The following is an 11,796-nucleotide window of genomic DNA, read 5'->3' as shown; positions in this document are numbered from 1 at the left end:
AATTATCCATTTGGTCCCTGTTAGCACTCTTACCAAACTAAAGGGGTTTGTTCTCCCGTGTGCCTCAGAGCCCAATCAAATGCAAACAGGAGTTTGCAGCAAAGAAAATAAAGGTTTATTATTTAAAGAAATGGTGTCAAACTGAAACCATTGCTCTACGACCTAGTTCCCCGAGGCTTCCGGGGGATGCTTGTATAAGGGACAGTCATTAGTCATGGCAGAGGTAAGGTCATGGTCTCTACTGATGGGTCAGCGCTAGGGTAGGGGTTGCTGACCATTGCCTCTGGTCCTGATGTCAGCCATGGTGTCGCTCTGTCTGGTTTCACACCGGTGTGGTTGGTGGGGCCATCCTGCTTTTCTAGACCTGGACCTAAAACACAACTGAAGCCTACATGTTATCTGTAGTTTGACTAAAACTTTGTGTCTGTGGTCAACAGACTGGAGGCTTTGTTCCTAAGATTAGTTGATGGGGTCAGAACCTCATTGTCCTGAGGGCTTTATGATTAAGGGAGTGGTCGTGCAGTTCAGGGTGCTGGATGAGGCCAGTTTGAATCAAACGGAAAGAAAGGAGAAAAGATCACATTAAAGAAATGACGTTTCTGTGTGGTTACAGCACCAGGAGCAAGCTCACACTCCACAGTGCGGCATTCTCGGCTCTTCTACATGACCATGCCTGGCTGCCCTGAGGACTCTCCCACTCTCAGCCCCATTTCTCCTGTCCCCAACGTGCCATTCCCAAGGAGAAGACACACACTTCTTTGGGCTTCTGAGCCTTGCATCCAACTTTTCTTTAGCTTGGAACCCTCCTCTGCCTTCATAAGCTACCTGCTCCGACCGCGATCCCCTAGCAGGGTTGGGCGTGCCTGTACTGGGCCCGTTCTCACTCTAGAGTTAGAGGTCTTTCTCAGAGAACCTCTCACCAGCAAGCCAGCAGCTGTCAGACCCCATGAATGTTCAACTCCATGAGTTGAATTTTCTCTTTTGTCTTTGACACACAAGGTAATAAAACAGTGTCTTATAGGACTCTAGCGAAGTTGGCAAAGGCTAGGATGAGATCAGTGGAAATAATTCATGAATAAAATACACACACACACACACAACCAAAAAAAATGGTTAAAGCAAACTTACAGTTTCCTATCCTCGAAAAAGGTTCATGTTATGCCTCGCATAGAGGTCATATCAGTAGCACTTACCCTGGCATCCCCTCTGTAAGTCTCATTGCCTGAAATTTCACACTTAGAGATGTATTTCTTAGGCTCTTAACATGTATATTTCTTAAAATATCAATATTCTCTAGAAAAGGTAATACCTCAGCAATAATAAATGTATCTTATCCTTTCCTGACTATAAGATGGAGGGAAAGATACAAGAGGCCTGCAGGGGAGGAATAGCAATAGGAGAAAATATCAGAAAAACAAGACAGCTTCACACTTTTCCCTGATTGAGATATACTGTATATTTGTCTTCAAACAGGTTAGGCATTAATATCTGCAAAGTGATGACTCACTTTTACTAATGATAGAGAAAAAAAACATTGAATTCTTAGGGGGAGTTGGTAATAGAATTGTTATAAGTTACTTTAAAGGAAAGACTTCATTGCGGTCATAAAAGTTATTTAAAAGTAAGCTTGGTTCTGTTGAAATTTGTGTATAGTGTTTATATGATTGGAGACAGAGATTTGATCGATTTCTAGAATTCCCTGAGATGGTCTGGAAATGAAATGATGGATAAATCATGTGAAATGAGCTTATCTTTGCAATGGATCTCCTTGCTGTACCGAGGGCCTTGTTATGTATATGAAAATTACCTCGATAAAGTTGATTATGACTGATGGTTGTGCTAATCAGCTGAACAAAGCTGTTAGGGAAGAGGAATCAGATATGAAATAAAAGATCACTTATTCACATTTGTCAACCTGCCCACGAGTCATTTATCTGAAGGGCTCTGATTGAGAATGTGCTAAGTCATATGTTAAATCATGATAATCTATAATGGTAAAAGTCAGCATAGACTTCTGGATATAAATTGCACTCCATTCCATCTTAACTGCATTGATTAATGTGAGGAGAGATTGGCAAGCATCTGATAAACTATATCACTATAAATAGCTCGATCTCCTATTTCCCCACGTTCCCACTCCACCAAAAAAAAAAAAAAAAAAGCCAAAAATCAGGATGAATTTTCAGGATGATTTTGAGGTTGACAAAGTAATTACTCAGCTTTGCCTTCTCCAGAATCCCAACTGGGGTTTGCCTGGGTGGCTCCCGATTAAAATGGCCAGGGTGTCGGAATCTCCATGAAGCAGGCGTCCCTAATTCAGCGGCTGATTCACGGGAGTCCCGTTCACAGTCAGAGCTCAGGAACTGAACTTGAACAGAGTGAAGCCTTAGCAGATTACTTTCCTTGGCACTTCCTTCAGATGCACAAAGAAAAGTTTAGGCTTGCAGCCCCCTTGGAAGTGATTTCTTCCTCTGTGCATTTGATGCTTCTGCCTTGTATAGACATGAGTCACAGCACCAGACAAGATTCTATGGCCGGTGAATCACATTGGGAATGTGGAGTTTGCAATTCCATTTCAGCTTTTCAAAACAGATTTGATTTAAAAAAAAAAATCATATATTTGTGAACTCCAAAAAAAATCACAGTAGGCCAAAATTTCATATCTTATGCTATGGGGAACTCTTAGACCCTAATCAACTTATACCAGGACTAATCTCCTTTCCTCAGCCAGCAGTCCAAGCTAAAATAATAGTCTATTGTTGCTTCAAGCCAGACACAGTGAGGTCTGTGTGCTTTCATGCCTACTCTACCATGTGGGAGACTTTCTGAAGGAAAAATCAGTAAAAAGTGAAAAATGTGCTTCAGCAGAAATGACTGTGTACCAATTAGCAGTGTTCACGTTCTGGTTTGGGGCTGCGTCTGTTTTAAGGTTTGGGCCACGGTAACTTTTCTCCTAATTAATTTAGAAGCAAAACCTGCAATACCAACATTGCCTTCTCAGCTTCCTTGGTGCTGGGGAGCGGAGGGGGGGGTGGTGCTTTGTAATCCCTGAGTGTGTGCGTGCTTGTCCGTATTGTGTTTTCTCTTGGTTGAAGGCCAGCCGTCACCAGTTCTCTACTAATTACAACTCATTCTCATTGCCTGTCAGGGCGAAGAGCATTTGAGTTGTGAAGAATTCAGACATACAAGAATGGAGCCCCTGTCTTATTTCAAATACAAACTTACAAAGGACACTTCCATTTAATTCCAATAAAACCAGGGTTTATATTTTATTTTTGCAACTTGGGTTTTTCTTTATGTTCCCTCTAGGCATTTTGTTCATTCATGACTGACTCTAAAGTTTCAGTATTTCCAGAGTGCAAGTTAAACACCTACATAGTTTCATAAGAATCGTTAACTTAGACAACAGCTATAAATAACATCGATTGTGATATTCCCACCTATAGCTGCTCAAAGTCAGATAAAATTTTTAAAGTGGAATTTGGTGGCACAGATTTCTGTGCTGTGTAGTGTAGCATCAACATAGTTTAAGATTGTGTGGGTTTGTGTGTGTGTTAATTCTCACCTGAGGATATTTTTTTATTGATTTTTTTAGAGTGGAAGGGAGGGAGAGAGGTAAAGAGAAACATTAATGTGTGTCTCTCACATTGATCGGTTGTCTCCCCACATGTGCCCGACCAGGGGCAGGGATCCAGCTTGCATCCAAGGTAGGTGCCCTTGACCATAATCAAACCCAGAACCCTTCAGTCTGAGGACCAATGCTCTATCCACTGAGCCAAACCAGCTAGGGCTAAGATTGTGTTTATTTGATTGCTCCGGGGAATGGGTTTTCTTTATGTAAAACAATATAACCACCTTTTATTTCTCCTTATCTTTTTACACTTTGTCCATTTCTCTGTAAAAATAAAAAATGGAGGGGGAGGGAGGAAATCACTTAGAGCTAAATGATGCAATCGTTTTGATAAATGTTGCCTTTAACAGAGCCTTTGGGCTTCCCTTTGTTCTCCGCCTGAAGAGGAAAGTCAGAATAACCCAGGTGTTTTATTCCTTCCCTTTATGACTGTAGGAAGCAGTCCTGGGATTATTTTAACCTTAGGATGATACATGATCACGCAATATATGATGGCATATTGATGTGTGTAAGTGGACTTTAAACCTTATGCCATCTCCACTCGCTGTTTGCTGGGATAACAACTCAGCTTTGATACCAAGACCTTGGTCCTTGTGCCTGAGTCAGCCTCCCAGAGGCACCCGCCTGCCCTGCCTCTCACTCAGCCCTGCCCGTGTGTGTTGTTCCAGGTGTCCACTGTGACAGCGTGTGTGCGGAGGGACGCTGGGGTCCCAACTGCTCCCTGCCCTGCTACTGTAAAAACGGGGCTTCGTGCTCCCCGGACGACGGCATCTGTGAGTGCGCGCCAGGGTTCCGAGGCACCACTTGCCAGAGAAGTAAGTGTTCCCTCAGGCGGCAGTCTGTCCTCCTCGGGGCACCGAGTGAGGGTTATTATCTCTGTCCTCCTCTCAGCGAGTAGGGACATCTGTGGCAGTTGAAGGTAGAAGGAAATGTAATGGGCGCCCTGTCCTTTGCAGAGCCGGCCTTCATAGCACATCCCCGGCTTTTATTCCTTCCAACTTTCCGGGACTGACCTAACAGATGGGGCTTTCGCCATTTTCCCCCCAGTAATGATTTCATTGCCTCATTGGCATCACCATCGGGATATGTTTCTTGATCCTGCCTTAAATCTTGCAAATGGTGTTCCAGAAATCCATTGACCTGTAAATATTTTATTAGGCAATTTGGCATTGGCCTTATTTCAATTACTAGAAGTCAACATCAGCCAAACCTTGCGGCAAATCATGCATCCTGCTAGTAGTCTGAAAGTTAGTACTATGGGGGACATAGAATTGCCGAGTTTAAAATGGGGGCTGTTGACATTGGTCAGTTGAAAACTTAAGTTAGGAAATGACCCATAAGATTTTACTAAACCTTCTTGTAAATGTTTTCAAGAAAGGAATATAGGACTAACTATAAGGTACATTATTCTAATTTTTAAATTACTTTGTTTTATTGAGAGCTCTATGCAGTTGTCCTACATTTAAATCCCAAATAATGTCTTGGGAAGAACCTAATTATGTAGTGTTTTGCTTATTCACTTTTCAGCCACAATCATTCAGCTGGACCATGAAGAGGAGGAACCATCTTTTAATTCTGACTGTAGATCTATTTATTGCCAGTCATGACTAAGTGAAGGGTCAACACATGGCTTGAGAGTATTTATTTTGGCCCTCTTAGAATTTAGAATTTTATTTCCTTCTTTCATTTATTTATTAAAGCCTTTAGCTCTATGCCAAACCTCAAGCTAATTGGAGCCATAAATGGGAAAATAAAGGGGACGAAGTCATTTGCCTGTCCTCGGGCAATTCAGAATTTAGTGTCTTTTTTTTTTTCATTATGAAAGAATACCCTGTTTCTTTGGTGGTTGTTATTTTATACTTGGAAAATTCTCAGTATCATTAAAAAAGATGTTTTACTCAAAACTTGAACTAGATCTCGATGTGGAATAGGAAAGAAAACTATTTCAGGAAAGATAACTGTCGATTTCCATTCTTGTTTCAGTCTGTTCCCCTGGTTTCTATGGGCATCGCTGTAGCCAGACGTGCCCGCAGTGCGTGCACAGCAGTGGGCCCTGCCATCACATCACCGGCCTGTGTGACTGCTTGCCTGGCTTCACAGGAGCCCTCTGCAATGAAGGTACAGGCGCAGTTTGGGAGAGACACCTGGTGATGAGCAAGCTTGTGCCGTCTGTCCTCAGGCTCCCAGGGACCTGTCTGCAGCTACTAGCTCTCGAGGCCTCCAGGGGGCTGTGTTTGCAGCTTCTGCAGATATGACGTTGAGCTTTGGAAGAGTTGGCTTGCCACTCCAGCAAAACCCCTTTATTCTCTGAGCGGTGCTACACTTCAGCTTCAATTGCAAACAGCCTCCCATGAAAAAATCCATCTGAGGAAGGATTTTGCCTTCTTGAGCGAAAAGTTATGAAATCATATTTCTAGAAATGTGCTGGTGTCTCCTGGTTCGTGATGCCTTAGTGAGGGTGTGTGGCTTAATGTGTTTGTAAAAACAAACCCATTCAGGATGAAGGGTGATGTTAGGTGGAGGCAGCTACTAAACGGGCAGCTGGGCGGAGGACCTTTAAAGTTCCCTCCTGTCCCAAGAGCCCAGGGTTTTTGTGAGATGAGACGTAATGATGAGTTACTGACCTATAACTTGTTCACAGTGTGTCCCAGTGGCAGATTTGGGAAAAACTGTGCGGGAATTTGTACCTGCACCAACAATGGGACCTGCAACCCCATTGACAGATCTTGTCAGTGTTACCCGGGATGGATCGGCAGTGACTGCTCTCAGCGTAAGTCTCATCTGAGAAGAACTGATCAACCATTTTTATTTGTTTGTTTTCAGACTCTTTAGGGTTGAAGTATGAGTGGTTATCTAATCAAGCAAACTACATGAATAATTATAAGATACATTATTTTAAAGTTTAAATGACTTTTTTTTTTGCCATTAAGAGCTCCATGCAATGGTCCTATATTTAAATCTAAATAATGTCTTGAAAGGAACCTAAATAAATAGCATTTTTTTGCTTACTTACTTTTCAGTGATTCTTCATCTGTAAAATGGGGGTCATGTAATCAGAAAATCTATGCTAAGATTCACTCCAGACCTCAAGTGGGAGACATTATTTTTCCCTTGCTCTTGGGGGAAAAACATATGGGAGACTTTTTTATGGGAGACTTTCTTCGTTTTTAAAAATTACTTCAGATTTATTTATTGTATTTTGGGCCATATTTCCTGCTGGATAGCCATATAGAAATTATAGGCAGTCCTCCTTTGAAGAAGTTATGTTCTTTTAGCGTTGGTATGAATAAAAACATTGTTTGACTGGGTTTTTTGGTAAATCAAATCATTTTACCCCATCACCTTACATTGCAATTTCACAGATACTTTATCTGAGGTTCTGATGGCCCTTCAATGAGCAATGACCCTTAAGATGTAGGGTTTTTTTGTGTGTTTTTTTAAATGTATTTTATTGTTTTTTACAGAGAGGAGGGGAGAGGGATAGAGCGTTAGAAACATCGATGAGAGAGAAACATTGATCAGCTGCCTCTTGCACGCCCCCTACTGGGGATGTGCCTGCAACCAAGGTGCATGCCCTTGACCAGAATCGAACCTGGGACCCTTGAGTCCGCAGGCCGACGCTCTATCCGCTGAGCCAAATTGGTTAGGGCTAGTTTTGCTTTTTCAACTCTAAGAGTTTAAAAATCTATTTTAGATCGAAACTAAGATAACTGAAGATTTAGTTTTATTATTATCTGCTCTTTTTAAGTAAGAGGTTTTATAGGTAAACCAATTCTTACATACAACGGGGCACCATAACATTTAAAACAAACCTCTTGTGACATCTCTGGAACAGGCTGACAAGTGCCAGCTTCTGAGATCAAAGACAAAAATTACATGGCCCTGGTCCCTAACCTCTCTCAAGTCACACCATTTTTCTATCTGATCTCTGCTCAGCAGCCTCTCCTCAGAGAGCCCCTCCTTAAAGAAGCAGCTCCGTCATTCCCATCCCCTTAACCTGTTTAATTTTTTTCATAGTTCTTATCACCGCTGGTTAGGGGTTGGCTGGTTGGTTTGCCTGCCTTCCCCACTAAAAGAAGCTTCTGGAGGATAGCCTTTCTCGTTCTCTGCTATCACCTTCGTTCCCCAAACAGTGCTGGGCACAGAGGTGCTCAGTGTACATGTTAAATAATGAAATCTGTGACCTTGAGGTGATTCCTGCTCTGCTCTGCAGTCTGTGAATGAATTCCTGTCAGTGGTGCTGGTTGCTGTCATGGTCAGCATTGCCATCTGGGTCTTATGTGTGGAGCAGTGTGCTTCCTCAGTCCTGGTGCACACTGCTAACCTCTCATGTGCAAGGAGCTGTGTGTGGAGCGGGTGGGGAAGGGGTGTTGGAACCTCCTCTGCTGGGCTGGCCTCGGATCTCACAGAGCTCTCCACACCTGCTCTGCTTTCAGCTTGTCCACCCGCCCACTGGGGCCCGAACTGCATCCACACGTGCAACTGCCACAATGGGGCCTTCTGCAGCGCCTACGACGGGGAATGCAAGTGCACTCCCGGCTGGACGGGGCTCTACTGCACACAGCGTAAGCGGCCAGCCTCCCGAACCCAAGGGGAGCCCCACCAGGAGGACACAGCCTTTCCCTGTGCGCCCACGAGCTCTCCTGGCATTCAAGGGCTTGGTCTACCCACCGACCTCTAGACATCTCACTCTCTACGTGGTTAAGAGCTGCCACGTCCCAGGGTTTCTCTCTGTGTCATATCAGGGCCATGAGGGGGAGCAGTGCTTGCTATATGTAGGTGTGGTGGGGGGCAGTGTCTTTCTCCTCTTTAAACACCCTATTTATGTGGCTCAAACTCCCTTTCATGCATTCTACACGCACGTGGTTAGAGTAGGTGACAGTGATTAGAAAGGGAGCGAAGGCGACAAGCCTCCGCCTGCTGTGCTCTGTGCTCTTGGAGATCGAGTCCATGGCTCTAGAGCTTGAGCGAGCTTCCCAACCACCCGCCGGCTCAGGCAGCTGGCCCTGCCCCCGGCGTATCTGATCCGGGAGGCCTGGGCTGGCACCAGAGAACTCACATTTCTAACAACTTTCCAGCTGGTGATGCCAGTCTGGGATCGTGCTTTAAGAATCACTGGTCCATTTTGTATCCCATAGAATCCTGACCATTTCTTCTTCTATAAGGTCATTAGCGTCATAGGTTATAATGTGCAAAGTACTCCCCATCTTGGAACTGTTGGGGGTAAAAAGACTAGTCTCTACCCTCTTGCCTTTCATTGAATGAAGGAGAAAAGACAGGAAGGCATGTATCATGATTATCATTAATACTCGTATATAATTTTAAATTGCAGAAGTGAGCAGACGAAGAGAGATGAGTCAGAGATTAAGCAACATTTGTTTAATTCTAATTAGAAAACATAAAGAATAGGCTGAACAAGCCTTTTGGAACTTTCTAGAAAAGGGGATAGACCTTGAGCCATGATTTGAAAGGGAGAACTGGCAAGGAGGAAGGTTGTCCCAGGCATATTCTGCCGAGATCGTATATGTACATAGGAAGGTTTTTGAGCTCCTTAGGGAAAACACCTTGCAAGTTGTTATTTATAATTCCAAAACCAGGACCTGCTTCAGGCAGAGGAGCTTTTAAGTGGACGTATCACAGTGCAGTGGGTAGAGCAATGGGGGCTAGAGGCAGACCTCCCTGCTTTTTGCATCGTCACCTGCCATCTTGCCATTTGCTGGCTGTGTGCACTCAGGGCTCGGTTCCCACAGGCAGGGTGGGATTATCCATCCCTGAGTTTCTGGGCTTCTGTCAGGAGTCGGTGAGGAGGCATGAGAAGAGCTGGCACGGGCTGGGTGCTAAATGAGTACAATGGCCACAGGGGGGCTGTCGCTGCATTCCAGTATCTGGGTCTGCCTCTGCGTCCTGAAAGCTGAGGCTTCGTTAAAACTTCCCTGTAGAAAAGGGGGAAATAAAAGGCACATGTGATGCTTGGAACCAGCCGTGGAACCAGCTGGTGTTGAAGCTTTCTTGACTCACAGAGCCCTGAAACTCTTGCCAGTCAGCGGCCGGCCCATTGAAGCCAGTAGGGCTCTGCAAGAGTCCCGATGATCTGGGCCTTGAAAATTGTGCCGCGGTGGGAAGGCGAATTGCTTTGTTATAAAGCACCTGCAAAGTGCAGGGATGTTTCAGTTCATCATTTTACCACGTATCTTCAGTGAAGGAGATCATATTATCTAAGTGAGTAACACATACGGCGGACAGGTATCAGAGTTGGAGGCATTCTGTACCAAAAGTAAAAGCATTCAGGTTGTTTTTACATAAAAGTACCCACTTCGGTCCACGGAATTGGAGTCCAGGATGCTTGTAGTTGAGTGAACGAATGAAAGGAAATGCCCAAACCTCGGCAGGGTTGAGGATGCCTTGTTCGAAGACACCAGCCGTGCCTCCAGGGTACCAGTCCTGGTTCACCTGCCAGGTGTGGAACTGCTCTGCCTCCTGCATGTGAATTCCAGCCTCCTCACAAGAACCCCTTCTTGGGACGTCAAAGAAGGCGTTGTGACAAGCTGACACACGCATCACTGTCTTTACTCGCTCTCTAGTGGCTCACCGTCTTTAAAATGTTGGAGGCAAGAGCTGTGCTTCTCCTCGACAGCCTCTTGACTCCTGCTGTCCTTCCTCCTCGCACAGGCTGCCCCCTGGGGTTTTACGGGAAGGACTGTGCGCTGATCTGCCAGTGCCAAAACGGAGCCGACTGCGACCACATCTCGGGGCAGTGCACCTGCCGCACCGGCTTCATGGGGAAGCACTGCGAGCAGAGTGAGTACGAGAACACATCTCTAGGCAGTCTGTCCCCCCACAGAGTCACTTTTCCTAGATGCCTGAAGATATTTTAAGTTTTTTCAGCTGGTGGCTGGTCACCAGCACGGTTGACTGCCCTTCAACGACCTGGCCACCTTGGGATCTTTGCTGTCTTTTTCCTCAAAATTCTTCTTCTGAGTAACTCCTCATTGCTCTGGGTGGAGGGGGTGTGGCTCCAAGACTGAAGACAAAATTCAAGTTTTCCATCTGTTCATCCTGGCTCCCTCTTCCACTCTTTCTTATTTTTGGAACGTGGATGCTCAGAGCTTTAAAAGAGCCAGTCGACCTTTCTTTCTGGCAAAGACAGAGCCCAGGTCTCTCGCTGAAGGAGATTGAATTCAGTGGGCCAGGCTGGGTGTGCAGGAGGCAGAGGGGCTGGGTGCCCAGGGCCAGCCCACTATGGGTGAGCGCACAAGCCTGTGCAAACATGGCCACCCGTCTGACAACCTCGTTTAGAAAGCTTTTATACTGTTTCTACTAACAACTTCTCATCTTTGCCTTAACAGCCTTCGAGACAACATATCGCCTTAAAATTTTGTTCTAAAAATCCCATCCTGGGAGAATATGCTCTGTTGGAATTACCCACCCTTGGTTTTCCATTTCTGCCCCACCAGCTCTGCATCTCCTCACGAGGTTATGGGAACATTTAGTCTCAGACTGAGCATTTCGGATTAGTTTACTATTCTTTTCCTCTGGGACTTTCAGTATTTACGGGGAGTAAATAAATACTTAGAGCTGTCTGGGGCTCACTTAACAATGGTAATGGCAGGAAAAGGAGCAGAAGATTTCCTGCTCACCAGAGGGCGCAGTCTTGGGAAGGATGAAGCAAAGATGACAGGCCTGCAGGGCCACATGGCCTGGAAAGACTGATCAGCATAGGAGGATTTGGCAATAAAGCGTTGCCCGCCACCAACTCACCAGCACCTCACAGCACCACTGGACAGCCTACTAAAATGTGTTAACCTTAGAATATTTGTGCATATGCTCCTGCCTAGCAAATATAACAAGAGTGATGTCCAAGAAGCAGCCTGGACAGAGAAGGCCCGATTTTAGTTTTGCTCTGCTAGTTCACTTAATCATGAAACAGATACTGAGTCACAGAGCTACCTGCACATCCCTTGGTATATACAAATATTGTGCACATTTGTGCAAATGTCTAAACATATATGCACATACATATAGGGGTGGGTCAAAATAGGTTTATAGTTGTGAGTAGGTGAATCACAGTTTATTCTGTATTATTTTTTATTAATTAGAGGCCCGGTGCATGAAATTCATGCATGGGGGGTAGGGGAGGGATGGGGGTCCCTCAGCCCTGCCTGCAG

General features: G+C 45.0%; 1 protein-coding gene across 2 annotated transcripts in view; it reads left to right on the top strand.

Moving 5' to 3' along the window:
- MEGF10 (multiple EGF like domains 10) overlaps positions 1–11,796 on the top strand; it is a 178,351-nt gene that overhangs the window by 149,461 nt on the left and 17,094 nt on the right. For both annotated transcript variants that reach the window (XM_006764371.2, XM_015564370.1), the window contains exons 14-18: positions 4,300–4,446; positions 5,615–5,749; positions 6,273–6,401; positions 8,068–8,196; positions 10,301–10,429. In XM_006764371.2, the coding sequence (XP_006764434.1) occupies positions 4,300–4,446; positions 5,615–5,749; positions 6,273–6,401; positions 8,068–8,196; positions 10,301–10,429 (669 nt within the window). The remainder of the gene's footprint in view (positions 1–4,299; positions 4,447–5,614; positions 5,750–6,272; positions 6,402–8,067; positions 8,197–10,300; positions 10,430–11,796) is intronic.

The sequence above is a fragment of the Myotis davidii genome, unplaced genomic scaffold (assembly GCF_000327345.1).
Source record: "Myotis davidii unplaced genomic scaffold, ASM32734v1 scaffold159, whole genome shotgun sequence".
Classification (NCBI taxonomy): domain Eukaryota; kingdom Metazoa; phylum Chordata; class Mammalia; order Chiroptera; family Vespertilionidae; genus Myotis; species Myotis davidii.
Note: the sequence above shows the minus strand (reverse complement) of the source record. Positions and strands in the feature narration are given on the sequence as shown.